The 18,452-nt window shown below is 43.3% G+C and overlaps 1 protein-coding gene across 2 annotated transcripts in view; it reads right to left on the reverse strand.

Annotated features, from left to right (window-relative positions):
* The window catches only part of doc2b (double C2-like domains, beta), a 118,326-nt gene that overhangs the window by 23,891 nt on the left and 75,983 nt on the right, over positions 1-18,452 (reverse strand). The window contains exons 3-5 of one of the 2 annotated variants that reach the window (XM_068579852.1): positions 17,086-17,160; positions 7,437-7,546; positions 3,557-3,683 (exon numbers count right to left, since the gene is read on the reverse strand). In XM_068579852.1, the coding sequence (XP_068435953.1) occupies positions 3,557-3,683; positions 7,437-7,546; positions 17,086-17,160 (312 nt within the window). The remainder of the gene's footprint in view (positions 1-3,556; positions 3,684-7,436; positions 7,547-17,085; positions 17,161-18,452) is intronic. The other variant, XM_068579853.1, reaches the window with a different exon arrangement.

Below are 18,452 nucleotides of genomic sequence, written 5' to 3' on the forward strand. Positions count from 1 at the left end.
TTGCAAAAAAATTGTTACAATTCATTTTTGCAAAAAAAAAAATGTTGACCAAAAATTTTGACCAAAAAATTTTGACCCAAAAATTTGACCCAAAAATTTTGTGAAAATAGATTTGGGGAAAAAAAAATTTTGACCTAAAAATTTTGACCCAAATATTTTGTGAAAATTGATTTTTGAAAAAAAAGTTGACACAAATTTTGGACTTTTTTTTTTTTGACAAACCTACATTTTTCCTACCTACATATGCAAATCCAACGCTCGCCACAAAGCATTGCGACAGAAAACGGCCGTCGGGTTTCCAACGCCGGCGGTTAACGCGCTCACGACTGTCCCGGAAACCCAAAAAGCTGATCGTATAACCTTTCCCGCTAAAAGACAGATGTTCGCGGGCGTCGGTTTGTTTTCGTCGGGCGGGAAAAGAGGCTTAAAGACGGCACCGCTCGCTCGCTCGCTGGCCGAGATGATTACATTGCTCTATTCTCCTTCAGCATCCAGAACATCCTGTGTGGAGACAGAACTCCTTATCTGCTACTTCAAGAGCGAGCGCAGCAGAAATTGTCTTTGCTTCTCTCTCTCGCCCTCTCTCTCGCTTTCTCTCTCTCTGTAACCAGCATCCGTCATAGCTTCACTTTGCCTTGAAGCATTTCTATGTGAAGATGGCCGGGCTGTGCTTTACACTCCCCGTTGCCAGGGTGAGACATTTGACAAGGGTGGTCTGAAATAGCAGGAAATAAAAAAAGCAAACAACAGCGATGGAGTTTGACACAAACATCTGCTGTAAAAGCCACCGCTGCACGCTGTGACGCTCTGAGCGACTAGATCCAGGCTTACACTTCCTGAGAGGGAAGTGCAATTGAAGAATTAAGAGCATGTGTACAGTAAACCCATCCAATCTTCGCCGTGGAAAAGCTGCTATTTGAAGCCGTTTGGAGGTAAAATGTTCACATTTTCGTCAAGGTGAAGGTAGACAGCCGGAAACATGGCGTCCGGGTGTTGGCGGTGGAGGCTACGCGAGTCCTCGTTAGTGAGATATCAGCGCCGACAGAAGTGTAAATAGCCTTTTCAGATGATAATAACACCACAAAGGTGCAGAGACACATAAAAACACCTCTAATGATTTCATACACACAAATATGGAAAAAAAGAGAGGGGGCAAGCTCAAATTGTTGCACCTCATAGAGACAGATCTGGTTCCACGTGGCAGCAGGTTCGGTTCCCACCTGAGATGCCGGGGCATCTGCGAGGAGATGGTCCGGCACATCTACGAGATGCCGTGGCATCTGCGAGGAGGTGCCACTAATAACGTAGCGCCACTTATGGCACTACGGAAGTGGCGCTACGTAATTAGTGGCAACTGCTCGCAGATGCCGGACCATCTCCTCGTAGATGCCCAGCATCTACGAGGAGATGGTCCGGCATCTACGAGGAGATGGTCCGGCACATCTACGAGATGCCAGGGCATGTGTGAAAAGGTGCCCCGGCATCTGCAAGGAGTTGCACCTAATTACGTAGCGCCACTTACGGCATTTGCAGTGGGAACCGGAAGTGGCGCTACGCAATTAGTGGCAACTGCTCGCAGATGCCGGACCATCTCCTCGCAGATGCCGGACCATCTCCTCGCAGATGCCGGATCATCTCCTCGCAGATGCCGGACCATCTCCTCGCAGATGCCGGGGCATCTGCGAGTAGATGCCGTCATCTGAGGTGGGAACCGGACATGCCGCCAGGTGCAACCGGATATGCCTCTATGAGGTGCCGGTGCCACAATTTGAGCTTGCTGCTACTAGAAAAAAAATCCAGGTTTTTGACACCAGCAGTGTGCTCTCTGGTCACTATTCCTCTGTCGTCACACATTCAACATACAGTCCGTATGGAAGTATAACATGTACTCGCATTAAATAAACCGTGACAAAACCATCATCGGCGTAGAGCGGCAAATGTGCCGTGGCCGTTTCATACGAGCCTGTTTATTATTTCTGGATGCTGTTTCACAGGAGCAACGAGGCATCGCTGTGTACTCTGTGTTTACATATGATCCAGAATTACACAGTATTTCCCCCTTTTTTATTCTTTCTTTCTTGTGTGTAGGCAATTTAAAAAAGGATGTTCAATCACAGTTCAATGATACTCCACTCCACTCTCATGTTCTCATAAAACATAAGCACTCCCGCTCCCCCACTCAAAACCCAAAGGAACATCTTGTGTACGTTGTTCGTGTCGATGTTTTTCTTGCACTTAGCAGCATGTAATTGTTGACATGTACATTATTGCAGATTTAAAGCTTGTTATGTGCAGAGCTATCGGGTCTTTTTTGGGGGGGATCTTGTTCCGGCTGCAAAACAAGATAACTGCTGCTTTTTTTAATCTCAATTTCGTTTTTTTTCTGGGTTTTTCAATTAGTTTCCAATCACATGCTGTTCCTGTGAACAGCGTTAATTAAAACCAGACTTATCAATGCCAACGGTCCGGCATGGTTTCTGTATTTTCTCGACACACAACAGTGAATCGGCAAGAAATGTTGGTTTTCATCATTATAATAATCACTTGAGAATAAAAAAAAAAGCCCTTTTCCTGTACAGCCGTTCACATTAAATCACAGTAAGCGACTTTTATATCGGGGAAAAAAATAAAAAGAGGTGTGACCAATAAAAAAACATACATTTTAAATGTCAGAAAGGCGCTTCTTGTATAATTTATTCATATTTCACTTTCATTTTTGCAATGTATGTAAGGCAGTAGTGTAGTATATAATGGATTATTATATTATATAGTACAGCATGTGTACTAGAGTAGTATAGTCTGGTGTATGATTTATTATAGTGTACAATAAAGTATAGCATGGTATAACAAAGCATTGTATAATATAGAGAATCATATAATGCAGTATGAAGTATATACTTAAGTATATAGTGTAGTATATACTGGAGTGGTGTAGTCTACACTGGAGTAGTATATACACTATACTGGAGTAGTGTACAGTGTCATATATAGTTGAGTAATAGTATACACTAGAGTAGTATACATTAGAGTAGTGTAAGGTGTAGTATACACTAGAGTAGTATACACTAGAGTAGTGTAAGGTGTAGTATACACTAGAGTAGTATACACTAGAGTAGTGTAAGGTGTAGTATACACTAGAGTAGTATATACTGGAGTAGTGTAAGGTGTAGTATACACTAGAGTAGTATATACTGGAGTAGTGTAAGGTGTAGTATACACTAGAGTAGTATACACTAGAGTAGTATAAGGTATAGAATACACTGGAGTAGTATATACTGGACTAGTGCATGGTAAAAATTACCTTTGAGTAGTATACACTAGAGTAGTATATACTAGAGTATTGTATGGTGTAGTATACACTAGAGTAGTATATACTAGAGTATTTAATTGTCTTGCAATGAATAGAATGAGTATAAGAGAATATGGAGCAAAGATCATTCAAACATGACTTCATGCGATACTTGTAGTAAAAGGAAGTTTTTCATGTGTATTTAAACCTCAGTCAGGTGACCAGCGGCCTCTAAAGCTCAGGTACGGAGTGGCGCTCCAGACTTACAGGGAGTTGTTTCTCCAGGCAGTTGTTGAAGTTTTTGATTTGGTTGGGCTTCAGCTTCTTGAGCGGGATTCGCGTTTCCCCGATGAACTCGTTGTGTCGGAATTTGTCCTCATCGCACACGGAAATCCTGCGAGAGGAGAAGAGCAGAGCGGCAGGAGGATGAGGAGGAAGCGAAGGCTGGATGAGTGAAAGTCCTGCCGCTGAGCGGGGAAAGCTGTGCACAACGTAAAAACATTTACAACCTGGAGTCCATCATCCTCCTTCTCAGGGATTCAAGCCTCTGTTTTCACTTCACTATCGAAGCGCTGGCTCCGCCTCCACAAAGCCCAACGCAAAGCCCCGGAGCTTCAGCAGCCGAGGAGTTCATCAGACTTTTGTTAGACTCGATCGGCACACACACACACACACACACACACACACACACACACACACACACAGCGATACGTCTCGAGCAGCGGTACCTGACCTTATCACGGACCAGCCCTCAAGATGTGGCCGATAAATATGACACGTAATAAATGTGACGTGATAAATGTGACGTCATAAATATTTCATAATATTATGATGTAATAAATGTGACGTCATAAATATGATGTAATAAATATGACGTTATAAAGATGACTTAATAAATATAACACTTAATAAATTGACTTAGACGCACAGACGGATGTATCCGGCCATTTTTCAAAATAAAAGCTCTTTCCAAACGTTGCGTTTGGGCACCGCGGGTCTCGGTGATAGAAGAGGGAAAAAAACACGATGTTCTGCTCACTGCAAGTGAATTCAAAACCAAATCACAACTTTCCGTCCAACACATCTCGCCGTGCCGATCTCGTTGACTCGATTCGTGCCGCTCGGGTTGAACCGCGCCGCCGCGTTCAGTCTTGTTTACTTATTATTTCTATAACGTGCTAATTCCCCGTCCGTTTCCCGCATAAAGACGACGCTGCTTTCCGTGCGTGACGACGTCCCTTTGAAGACGGTAAAGTGTGTTTTCTTCAATCATCGAAAAAGAAGATTCAGAGGTTCCGCAGTACGTCTGCGTCGGAGAGATAACAAGCGATGGACGAGCTGAAAGGCGGTTCAGCTCCCGTACAGTATCGTCTTCTGCTCTCCGGACCCGAGATCTATATTCCTCGTCACCGTTTCATTACATTTTTCTTCATGAATGTCAATAATTGGCGTGGGAGAACGTCGCTCTCGGCAGATCTACGTCTTCAATAAAAGCAGAGGGCGAGTTCCCCGTGTTTGCACTCGCGGCCTCTCCACATGGCGTGACGCACGCCGCCCGGCTCCCGAGTGTTTAGTGACGGTTTCAAGTGTTTTTTTTTCTCCCACATAATCAGCCGCCGCGCGGAGGGAAACATGAAGCGTTTTGTGCAGCCGGTGGTTCGAGTAACAAGGAATTAGCGCCGTCGACGCGGCGTAATTAGAATCACGAAGAAAGCACAATAAATACTAAAATAACTCATCTGCCGCAGTGCACGGACAGCTGCTGCTGGATGCACATCAGAAGATAAAAGACAGTGACGTGCCTCAGGATGTCTTTTCCTGAGTCTTGACGGTTAATGAAGACGCCGTTCTGCGAGTAGATCGTTAGATTTGGGAAGTCTGATCTCGTCTCTGAGAAGTTGCCCGATGTCTCTGTTGTGTTGCTTATTGTTCCTGCTCCGCAGAACAAAATAACCACAATATATCTGCAAAGCATTGACACGAGCTACTTCATTAAAGAGTTCTTCAGAGAACCTAGAAAAGGTGCTTCAAAGAACCTTCAACAAATGTTTTTTCAAGGCACCAGTTCTGGTTCCACAAAGAACCTTTCAAACCAGGGTCCTTTAACAAACTATGTTATTAAATAGTTCTTTAAAGGTTCCTCAAAGAAGCTTCAAAGGTGTTTTTTGAATGAACCATTCCTGGTTCTTTGAAGAACCTTTCAAACCAGGGTTCTTTGAACAACCGTTACATGAAATAGTTCCATCAGGTAACCTATAAAGGTTCCTCAAAGAACCTTCAGCAAATGTTTTTTCAAGGCACCATTTCTGGATCCACAAAGCACCTTTCAAACCAGCGTACTTTAATGAACCATTTCATTAAATAGTTCTTCAAAGAACCTATAAATGTGCCTCAAAGAACCTTCAACAAATGGTTCTTCAAGGCACCATTTCTGGTTCTTTGGAGAACCTTTCAAACCACTTCATAAAATAGTTCTTCAGAGAACTAAAGACCATCGCTCAGTCTCTCCTCCCCTGGGGGTTTGGTTTTCAAGTGGTTTAAAGATCATTTAGTTCTGGACCAAGAGCACAACAGAAAGACCAAGAGGCTAAACATGGCCGCCACGCCGATCCGTTCCTCTGGCTGTACAACAAACACACAACTCTGCTGCGTCTAGCAGGAAGGCCCACCTGTAGGCGAAGAGAAGGAACACACACACACACACACACACACACACACACACACACGGTAGCGACTTGTATTGTTGGGGGTTGAACAGAAAACTAAAGCGAGATGAGAACCCTCCACAGCATGCGGCCGTCCTCGCTCACAGAGGAAACACACACCGTAACGATTACGCGTGTGATTGTGTAACCTACTTCTACTCCAGCGTTCACACTTTGGTAAAAATAAAGGAGCGCAGAACCGTGAAGTAACACTCGCGTTGCGTAACGGCGTCGCATTCACCACGAGAAGCAAACACTGCTGCTGCCGCTCCGCAGTCTATTCTCAGCTGTTGTTGTGAAGTACAAACAACACACACACACACATACACACACACACACACGGGAAGTTATCTCACACCACACAACGTGCTGTTTGGAGATTACACAAACAAAAGGATTTCCCTGAAACGGATCGGGGGGGCGAGGCAACGGGACGCTGGTGAAATGGAGTGAAGGAGGAAAACACGGGATGAACGCGGAAAAAAAACGAATGAAAAAGGTTCAGACGTCTCCGCTTCCTGAAGAGGTCGAAAACCTCCAAAAAGATCTGAAGCTTAAATATACGGGAACATGGAAAAGCATATTTTATATCTCCCGTTCTTTATAATTCTTCCCCCTTTTCCTCTTTGTCCTTTTCATCCTTGTTTCATTCCCTTCATTGTCTTTTCTTTTCATTCATTCCTCTCATCAGCTCCATTGCTTCACACTCGTTCATTGCTTTCATTAACTTCATTCCTTTAATCCACTTCCTATCTTTCCTCTCCTTCTTTTCCTCTTATTTCTGTTGTTTGTTCTTTCCTTTCCTCCCGTTTCATTCCTATCATTTCCTTTAATTCCTTTAGTTCGCTTCCTACCTTTCTTCCCCTTCCGCTTCTATTCCTTTCATTTACTTTCTATTCAGTCACTTCCATTCCTTTAATTCACTTCATATCTTTCTTTCTTTTCCAATCCTCTCACTTCCTTCATTTCCTTCCCTTCTATACCTCTTTTTTCCTTTCTGTCCTTTCCTTCCATTCCTTCCTTTCCTCCTCTTTCATTCCTCTCATTTCCTTCCCTTCCATTCCTTTAATTCACTTCCTTCTTTTTATCCCCTTCCACTCATTTTGTTTCCTTCCTGTCCTTTCCTTCCATTCCTTTAATTCACTTCCTGTCCTTTCCTCCCCTTTCATTCCTCTTGTTTCCTTTCTCCATTCCATCCCTCTCCTTTTCTTCCCCTCTTCCATCTCTTCCATTGCTTTAATGACTCTTTAGTCTTCCTTTCTTTCTTTCTTTCTTTCTTTCCTTTCCTTTAATTGTATCACACCGTTCTTCTCTACTTTCTTCCTCATTCTTTCATGCCACACTTTCCTTCATCCTTTCCAGGTGTCCCTTCTCCCTCTTTTCCTCCTTCCCATCCTCCTTTTCCTCCCAGTCTTCCTCTCCAGGAGCTCCAGACGACCCACCTGAGTGTTTTTCGGACCATATCCTCGTCGGTGATGCCGTAGTAGGTCAGCGTCTCGCTCCAGACGGGGTTGAGAGTGTTGTGCAGGGTCTTGGTTCGAAGTTTATTGGCCTGAAAGACAAACGGAGAAGTTGATCATTTAACAGGATTAAACATCTTTATTGATTAACTCCCGGTTCCTCCTCTTCCTCCTCCTCCTCTTCCTCCTGTACCACTCTGGAGAGCTCATCCCTCAGGTGTCGGGTTCCTCTGAAGCGTTGCGCAAACGTCCCTGAATTTGGACAAAAGCCTCTGGAAACGCGTCGAGGCGTTGACGTCTGTCGGGATGAAGAATGAACGTCCGACGCAGACGAAGCCACGCGAGCAATCAAAGCGACGCAGGAGAACAATGACGCTGATTACACTGAAGTTCTCCGATAGTCACGACGGCTCCGTCGGCCGGTCAGCGCCGCGTTCTCCGAGCAAACAATGTTCCAATTATAAACCATAATTAGGCTTTTCACAATTTGAAAAAAACAAAAACAACAGCCCATCTTCGGCAACAACACTGTTTACCGAAGAACACGAAGACAATTAACACCTGATGCCGTCGACTAATGAGAACGCACACGTTCTCCGAGACGAGGGGCGAGTCTCAAGACCCAGACGCTCACATGCAGAGAGCTGAAAATACAACAAATGATGCAGAACGCAACGTTTCATCAAGTTGCATCAATCTACACAATCTCAACGGAGCCATCTGGAACCGAAAATGGTTCTTTAGAGTGAATCCATAAAGGAACCATTACTGGTTCCACAAAGAACCTTTAAAAATATCGTCCTTTAAAGGGACACTTTCTTAAAGAGTCCTTCAGAAAACATATAAAGGTTCCTCAAAGAACCTTCTAAAAATGTTTTTTTGAGTCACCATTTCGGGTTCCACAAAGAACCTTTCAAACTGGGGTTCTTTAAAGAACGATTTTCTTAAATAATTCTTCAGAGAACCTATAAAAGGTTCCTCAAAGAACCTTCAACAGATTGTTCTTCAAGACACCATTTCTGGTTCTTTGAAGAACCTTTCACACCAGCGTTCGTTAAAGAGTCATTTTATTAAATAGTTCCTCAGAGAACCAATAAAGGTTCCTCAAAGAACCGTCAACAAATGTTTTTTCAGACACCATTTCTGGTTCCACAAAGAACCTTTCAAACTGGGGTTCTTTAAAGAACAATTTTCTTAAATAGTTCTTCAGAGAACGTATAAAGGTTCCTCAAAGAACCGTCAACAAATGTTTTTTCAGACACCATTTCTGGTTCCTTAAGGCACCATTTCTGGTTCTTGGAAGAACCTTTCAAACCATGGTTCTTTAAGAACCAGTTTCTTAAATAGTTGTTCAGAGAACCTATAAAAGTTTCCCCAAAGAACCTTCAACAAATTGTTCTTTAAGACATGATTTCTCGTTCTTTGAAGAACTTAAAGGAAAAAAAGTTTGATGAAGAACCCTGTTCAAACGGTTCTTCAGCTAAAGAACCCTGTTCAAACGGTTCTTCAGCTAAATAAAGGTTCTTTGAGGAACTCATTTATGGAAAAGAAGATTTGCACAGAAATTGTGTCAAATGAATCACAAAGTAACACAAACTGTTGTGCTGCTCTCGTTGCTTTGGAGCGGCGAGCCGCGCTGCTTTATTAGTGAAATATTGCGCGTCGGTAAATCTGTGGAGCTTAATCAATAAGCCGGTGGGATCTATTTACTCGTCAGATGGCAGCGATCTCCGTAATGAGGCGCTCGCTGATTGTTTCTCTCAATCAGCCGTCGATTCACACGAGAACGCCGTTGGACACACAGACGCGCCGAGCATTCAAAATGATGCGTTTAGGTCCTGATGTGTAAAAATGCAAATAACGCTGGTGCCGCCTTCGAGATGGAGCGGGCGTTGTCAGCTTTCAGCCTGTGGGATTTGGGCTTCACCCACTCGTAGCTCCAGGAGGCCGATGTCATCTGTAGACAGAAATACAAGATGGCGGCGGCGGTCGCTCCCAGTGGCTGCTGTATCTACGAGGTGTTTGTACTGATCCATGTCTGAAGGGATGTTCCCATCATTGAAGGTCGAGGTCTACTAACTGTAGGGGGGTATCTTAATGGTTTTAAACGCTCACCGTGTTATATTCTGGATTATATTATGGATTGTGGTTAAAAAGCAGAAGAAGTGATCAATTGCAAAGCAATGCAGTTAGTTAGTTGTGGACGAGGATGTCGATTCGTCTCAATGAAGAGGTTTGACCTGAATGACGGGCGTTTCTTCAAAAACTCTACGAAGCCTTGAATGGTTCAGACCCTTGAAGTGGCCTAATGTCAGAGTGAAAGGCTGCCGGTGTCAACTTGAATTAAACCTTCTGAGCCCCAGTACCTCTTGTTCAAGTAGTCTGAACCCCAAATGAGTTCTAATACTTGAGTTATTCCCCAAAAATGCCTCCTCGAGCGGTCCCAGAGCTTTTTAAACTGCATGGTAACAACAGCCCACATACCGATAAGAGACCTTTTTGGAACGATTAGGGCCTAAAGAATCAGAATCTGCAACAACAATCACAATAAAACAAAGTCTTGGCCTGTAGGGAAGGAGTTTCAGTCAACAAACTGTGTCGTTCAGTTCAAAAATGCAAAAATTACTTATTTTATGGGAAACCATTGGTCCATTGGGGCATGCTGGGTATCAAAATGCTCATCAGCTTCCGCAATTCCTGTTTGAAGTCATTTTAGAAATGTGAGCCAACCAGGAAGGACTTCAGGAAGCTGTTTTGTGACCCTCCAGGTACCAATAGGGGGAATTTAATGATCTGTATTGCTTTGTTGGACTCCCACGAGCCCGTACTGTCACCGCGATGTGTCTGTTGTCGACAATAAAAGTAAAGATGCAGTTTTCTCTTCAGCATGCAGCGCTTAAAGGAGAAATAATTCACCTGCACCTGCTCACAGATGGAGGGGCAACGCCACAAACCAGCATCCGGTGTCACGAGTCACTTCAGTCACGCTGAGGTTCAAGAGCCTTCGCTCTCAAGCCAATTACTGCAGTATTTTAGAACAGACCTCTGGATCTCAAACTGGTCTAAAAGGCTCCTCCTGCAACTGAAGCAGAAGGGGGAAACAGTCGGGGTGAAAGACTCACAACTGGCTGCAGGTGAACACACACTGAGGCCGTAGTGGAGATTTCAGGTCCTCCTTAAACCTTTGGTTCCAAACAGTTATTTGTGGTATTTCTTCAAAAGCTAAACAGAGTTATTATTACTTTTTTTAATGTGTTTTGTAATTCCTCCCAAAGTGACGCATCACACGGCGGCTTCAGAGCCGAGGTTATGTCAGCGTACGGTTAACAGGCTGACCTTGCTGTTAGGAGCTTTCCAACACTTGGCTGGTGTTAACTTCACACTCTGTCCACGGACGACTCATCGCAGTGACCGTTAGCTGCTGCTGGATACAGGAAATAATCACCAGACTCGGTTCACAGCGGGCTGAACTCTGCTGCGCGACCTTCAGTGCTGTGTTTGTAATGTTAGTGTTGAAATTAATTTCACTGGAAAGACACGGGCTTCCTTGTAAGGTTTGGTGTCTTTGTGCAATTAAAATTCAAGCACTGATTCTGTTTTATTGCAGCCTCTCGTCTAGTCAGGTGTTTAACCTTTTGGAAACCGTGCATGATCTTTCCGCGCCCATTTTAAGTCCCAGCATGCCCCATTCAGACAATCTTTTGGCATAAAATACATAATTTTTCTATTTTTGAACCAAACGACACAGGTTTTTGACTGAAACTCCTTCCTAACAGGTCAAGACTTTGTTTTATTGTGATTTTTGTTGCAGATTCTGATTCTTTAGGTCCTAATCTTTCCTAAAAGGTGTCTTATTGGCCGCTCTAGGAGGCTTTTTTGGGAAATCTAGCTCACATCATGCTGGATGTTCATAGTTACCATCAAAATATCTTTTAAAAGTGATTTTTTTGCACATATACATTTTTTTCCCAAGACTTTGCTGAACAAATACATACAATAAACACAAGTATTGGAAGTAGTTAACACTGGGAAAGGGAGGTCTGGAGACAAAATTGGTTAAACAGAAATAAAGTCAAACCCCAAGCGTGTGTTTCTATCAGCATCCCGCCGCACAACTGAGCTGCTGCGTCGCGTATGAAAGCATAACTGGCCTTCATTCTCTGTAAGTTACTGTATTTGTCGACTGTTAATCGCCCCGTGGTTCTGGGAAAACATCCCGACTCCGTGCGTCATCGAATCCCTGCCAGTAATGGACCGTCTGATCTGGAACAATAACAGGCGTTTCACTGCTCGTGGCCTCAGAGGAGACTGTGATGTGGCTTCGCAGCAGAGCGTGAAACTTCACTTCTGATTAGAGTGCAGGCAGAACTTATGACCTCTTTAGTGGGTCCTAATGAGGCTCTTAGACCGAGCCTAATGATTAGTTTTGAGAGCGAGCTGAGAGAAATGTCAGGGTGGGGTGAGGGGAGGGGAGGGGAGGTGACGGCATCTTGTTTTTACTGACAGGAATATGCAGAAGGCCTCCGCGGTGACGCCTCCCACTGAGACCCGAGGCAAATCCCTGGAAAGCCACGCGCGCTCAAGGAGTTGTGTTTCACTCAGCGGCGGCGAGATAATCCGTGACATTTCATGAAAAAAATATATATATACGCCACAGCAGGACGCATGAAGAAAGGAAAAGCCCTGACTTGAAACTAATCATTGGAGGGCGAAGGGAGGGGAGGGGAGGGGGGGGGGAACACCGGTCCGACTATGTGGGCGACAACTGATCTCGAGTAATGAAAGTGCAGACACACACAGAGCAGGAATGGGATGTCAGATACCCTAAAAATAATTGTGTACTGTCAAGAAAGTTTTAAAAAAAGTACATTTAAATCGGCTTAGAAACTGCATGTGGGAAGTTTCTCCACATCCACTCACAGGAGACTCTGAGACGACGGGATGGAGGGAGATTGGTGAAGAGGAGGCGGGGGGGTGGGGGGGGGGGGCCAAACTCAATGGAGTAACGATAACGTGTGTGTTGCCTTCACGGCATTTTCAATTTCATTTTTTGTTTAATTAATGCAGCAGGAAGCCGCTGCAGGAGGCGTCGACAAAAAATTGCGGTCAAGTCGAACAGTTTTCGGCTGCGTTCAAGGTCCACGCAGGAAGTCACAGACAAACTGACTTCCTGTTATTGGACCACGTCCGGTACTTCCGGCTAAATGAAGTCCGGCTTCAGTACTTCTGGTTGGTGAAAATGTGTCTTTCCGTTGTAGAAATACCTGTTGGATGACAGTACAACTACAGCCTGAAACAGTGAGAGAAGCACTCATGTAATGCTCATAATATTTAAATTTTAGAGGTGCTGGAAAGACACGTTTTTCATGTCGGACAGATGTTCTCCGATGTTTGTTTCATCGCAGAATAACGACATCTCATTTAATGATGGAAAACAATACATGAATCATAGGTCAGAAATCCACTTTTAACACTGCGAATAGCAATTATCTTGTGAGAAACCAATAAAAAAAGTCCACTGCGAAACAAACGAAGCGATGATTCACTACTTATGTAATTATGTGTCATTGACTGAGTTCATATGTACGTCGCGTTTGCAACTAATTCCTCTAAATTATCCATTTTCCTTCGCGTTCCTCTCGACAGAATGAAGAACAAACATTTCCTGAAGTCAGACGTTCATAAGTAGGTTTTACTGTGTTTTCTTTCGCTGTGTAAACTGTTTTTCCAGTTAAACCCCACTTTGCTGCAAGAAATCCTTTGGATTTTGACGAATTTAAGATTGTTTTTGCTCGTTGAGACATCTCTGGATCAAATCTATTGGATGGTATTAAGACATTTGGCTGATTTCTCCGCTGATTGAAGGCGTGGAGCCGTCCAATTGAAACCAACAGCAGGCGGACTGTTGATTCCTTTTTAATGCCAACTCCATGTGTCGAGTGGCAATTATTGCGTTATGGTTTCATTACAGTCGTCAGGCCTCGGGCTGTCTCGCTTTCTGGATCGCTAGTTACACATTCTCATGCTAATAGCCTGTGCGTTCTCAATCATTAGTTTATTTAAAACAATTCCAAGGAAACCGGTTGTGTCACATTGAAGCATCGTCGGTGTCTGCGCGCGAAGAGCGAAGCGATCGAATGTGTTGTTAACGCTGTTTTTGTACACGCACGGCCCAATAAAAGTCACACAAAACTAATTGGCGTTGTGAGCCATGAAGGGTGGCGTATGCACGGCTGACATTATGTCAGTTTCCATCTGTCTGCAGAGATCTAACAGACGCACAACCAGAATAGCTTTGTGGAGAAAGCAACAATGTAACGAATGCTCACACAGCGGCTCTTTAAATATGACACAAAGAGTTATTTTGTATCCATTTTTTTTGTAAAGCCGAGGCTGACGATGTAGAAACCTGGACATTTAACCTTCACAGTGTTTCCTCTGAACGTAGGAGCAGTCTAAGAATATAGGAAGTTTTCTTTTATCTTCAATGTTTCCTCCAATCAACACGTTTGTATCCTGCTGTGTGAACATTACAACCTGAAGGAAGGCTTAAGGTTTTTGCGTGATATTTAAGAAACGCCTCGAGGGAACTACGTCAAATTTGGCACAGATACAGTCTCGGACTCGAGGATGCTCCGATCTGATTTTAGGGGTCAAAGGTCACTGTCACCTCACATCCGGGCCATTCTCATGAATGAGATATCTCATGAACGCCTGGAGGGAAGTGCTTCAGATGTGTAACTAAAGAATGATCAGATTTGAGCAATAAAGGGTTATTGTGACTTAATAATTTACAAGCTAATTATTAGGGCTTGTCTATTTATTGCTACTATATTAATATCGTGAAATGGGGCTGGATATCGTCTCAGATTTTGGATTTGGTAATGTCATAATATGGCATATTTGGCCTGGTTTAAAAAAAAAAGCTTCTTTACTCACCAGACTGGTCTAGCTGGCCATTTATTTTCCTTTAAACTTACATTCATTTTACTGAAGGTTATCATAAAAAACTAAATATTTCATCAAGCACCAAAAGTCAACCATTAAAATATAAATATTGAGCTATTTGGTAAAAAAAAAATTGATTTTTCTCCATATCGCCTAATAATTATGACAATTTGAAACAAATGTGTGATAGAAGTGATGAAGTGATGATATATTCGCATAGCTTTGACCCTTTTGTTGGCGTAAAGCTACAATGGAGTCATTTCTATTCTGTTAATTTGATCTTTTTGGTCGTTGTCTTTAGCGGCTCAGACACAGCTCAACGTCCTGCGTGACTTTGTGAATGCGGCCAACATAACGCGCTTCATTCCACTTCATTCCTTTAATCGCGCGGCGGACGCTCTTTGTCTCGACCTGAAGTTAATGACGCCTCATTAGAAACGAGTAAAGCGCGCGGCGACGCGGTGGCTCATCCGTCTGCTGCGGATCTGTGCGCCCACACGCTTTAAAGTGGACTGAAGTCCACGAGGAGAAGCGACTTCTGAACAATCACAAAGTTCAGATGGGAAGAACACGCGAGCTGTGAGTTAAAGGTGTTGGGAGGAAGGGAGACGTGAGTCACAACGATGGACAATCACACAGCTCCGGCTTTCAATAAGCTGCTTTTGTGGCGCGTACTCGTTCAGCAGATCTATATTTGAGATTTGTGGACTTTAATGAAAGGATTAATTCAACCTCCAGGCCTCCTGGCCGACGCAAGCAAAATTAAAGAATTTCATTGTCAAGGAGTGAGATTAATTTCCATCTTTGAATCATTTCACGTGTAATTTTTGTGTGACCATGTTGGTGGAAGAAGCAGTGGAACCGGTTCCGGCATGAGGAGACCGAGTGGGGCTTTTTAATGGCCGTCGGGCGAGTCGGGATAAGATAACGTTGCGACATCGAGCCGGCCGAAGCTCGATGTCGGACGGCGTGGCGATAAGAGACACGAGCGTCAGAGAGCTGGTTTCATGTTGTTTCTGAAGCCGAGCGCTCACAGCCCCTCACCGTGAATCATGAAATAGATTATCAGCCTTTCTCCTCATGTGGGTCTGTTTACTGCCCCGGAGGAGAGGAAGAAAACACACAAATATATGGATGTATTCCTGAAAACTCAAACTTCAGGAAACTTTGTTTGAAACCCTGAAACCCCAGAGAATCCATTCACAGCCCATAATGATGCTGAGAGGACACCGAGCCGGAGCGGTCGTGGACGGCTTATTTAATACTTGATCGCTTGAATTAATTATTCAACATGCCGGGAAATGCACTTCAGCAGAGTCAGTCTGAGATTGATGCTGTTCAACTCTCACTGCAGCAAAAACACACATTTCAGACACAGAAGTCATTATTATTATATTATTATTGACAAAAACTGACATTTTTGCTCCCAGAACACGTGAGTTGCTGGTCTCAAAGAGACACAAAATAGCAACAACAGACTCAAAATGACCACACAAAAAAAAAGAAAAGACCACAAAGAGACACAAAGTTACCCACAAAGAAACAACACAAATACAAAGAGATATATAATGACCACAAGAAACAAGAAAAACAAAATGACCAGAAAGAGACACAAAACAGCAACAGCAGACTCAAAATAATCACACAAAAACAAATACAGAAAAAAAGATGGCAAAGAGACAAATAGTTACCCAAAAAGAGACGACAGAAATATCTACAAAGAGAAAGAAAATGACAACAGACTCAAGATGACCACAAAAAAACAAAAAGACCACAAAGAGACACAAAATTACCCAAAAATAAATGACACAAATAACCACAAAGAGATAGAAAATGACTCAAAATGACCACAAAAAAAGATGAAAAAGAGACACAAAGTTACACAAAAAGAGACGACGCAAAAATCTACAAAGAGATAGAAAATGACCACAAGCGACAAGAAAAACAAATTGACCCCAAAGATACACAAAATAGCAACAATAGACTCAAAATTACCACACAAAAAAACAAAATAGACAAAAAAAAGAGGACAAAGTTACCCAAAAAGAGACAACGCAAATATCTACAAAGAGATAGAAAATGACCACAAAGAGACACAAAATAGCAACAAATGAGACTCAACATGACCTCAAAGAAACACAAAAGCTTTACGAAGAAGTTCAGTACAAGTTGTGTCACACAACAACAACACAAACTAACCGACGGTCAGCGGCGGACCAGAACCTCTCGTGATGAATCATCACTGATTGAGTCTTGTGTCTTTGCAGAAAGCATCGATGGCCGCCGTAGCGCCCGCTGTCTGACGGCGAGCTAAAGCAGCACAACTATGCTAAATATAGTGTGCACTTTAACTGCTATTGATTCTGTTAGGCGTCTGAAAAGGATCCCGCAGCGCTACGGCGCTCTGAACTCCACTGGAGTAAAACAACGAAGAACCTCCAAAACATCCAGACTGTCCATGGAGGCCGCTACAAACAGCTAGCATGGTTCGGCTAGTTGTTTTTAGCATTTGAGGCTCTACTGGGTGTAAGCTAGCGTTGCTCTTTGGACAGAGCGAGCTGTTTTCATCTGTCTTCATGCTAAGCTCAGCAAAAACATGAAGAAACAAAAAGCAAAGTGAATCCAAAGGAGAATCAATAAAAAAAACCCAGCAGGAAGTTGTCATCGTACACGTAGCGCTCACCTTGCTAGCTCCGGGCAGCAGGTGCAGCTTGACGTAGGGGTCGGAGAGCCCGTTGTGGTCCATCGGCTTGAGCCCCTGAGGAGCAAACACAGCGTGGGAACGACGTTACTCAAAACATCCACACAAAACAGAGGCATGAAGGTTGCACATTCATCTGCAGCCACTAGAGGCAGCAGCGTGTGTGTTCAAAACGCTTCTGATTGGTGTTTTATTCTCATAACAATAGTTTCTCAAATTTATAGAAGAATAAATGGCATATAAACACAATGTACAAACATACACACACATGTGTAATCTTTAGTCTTTCTGTCCTTCTCGTCTCTTTAGGATTATTTTGTGTCTCTTTGGGGTGTTTTAGTGTCCGTTTGTGTCTATTTGTGTAGTTGGTTTTGTCTCTTTGTGGTCTTTACATGTCTTTCGTTATTTTGTGTATTTCTTGGCCTCATTTTTTGTCTCTTTATGGTTCTTTTTCTATCTATTTGTATTTTTTTTCTTTATTTGTGGCCATTTTGAGTCTCACTTGTTGCCATTTTGTGTCTCTTTGTTGTCTCTTTGTCATAACTTTGTGTCTCTTTGCTGCCTTTTTTGTGTCTTTTGTCCCTTTGAAGCTGGGTTGCGATCCTTTTCTTGTCATTTTGAGTTTCTTTGTGATCATTTTGTGTCTCTTTTTTAAATTATTTGAGTTTCTTTGTTATCATTTTAAATCTGTTGTTGCCATTTTGTGTTTCTTTGTAATGTCGTTGTTTCTTTTTGTAGTGACTTTGTGTATCTTCGGAGTGATTTTGTGTTTCTTTGTGATCATTTAAGTCTGTTCTAGTTATTTTGTGTATGTTTTTTGTCTTCCTGTTTCTTTCTGTACTTATTGTGAGTCTCTCTTCGTGCCCATTTGGAGTCTTCCTCGTTGGTGTGTGTCTCTTTGAGTGACATTTGGCCGGTGAGGTCCAGGGGGTTTGGCGCTCTGGGCTCCTGTGCTCAGTAATCCATCCATGCATGTGACATCCAATAGAAATGTCAGCAGCGTACACAAGTGTTGCCTTCGGTCCGGTTTCCTCCAACACCTCCTTGTCACTTACGCTCCACTCTCTCTTTTTCTTTCCTGCAGATCCTCACATCTGATTTCTGTCTCGGACCTTCCGTCCAGCTGGAAAGACGCTCCGTCTCCTCCAGAAACGCTGAAGTGACTAAAAGAAATTTGATTTTTTTTTCACGTTCCCTTTGAAGAGCAAATCAATGCGACTGAAAGAGTGAGCAGGAAGTAAAGGTCACCGCTGTAATGACCAAATAAATAAAACACCACCAGGGCGCCGCTGAGTAACGTCAAGTGAAAGGACGACGTGTGGAGGGAACGAACAGAGGAACCAGAAGTC

Source organism: Clinocottus analis, unplaced genomic scaffold, assembly GCF_023055335.1.
Source record: "Clinocottus analis isolate CAN_PGR_092001 unplaced genomic scaffold, fCliAna1.0.p SCAF_17, whole genome shotgun sequence".
In the NCBI taxonomy this organism is placed as follows: domain Eukaryota; kingdom Metazoa; phylum Chordata; class Actinopteri; order Perciformes; family Cottidae; genus Clinocottus; species Clinocottus analis.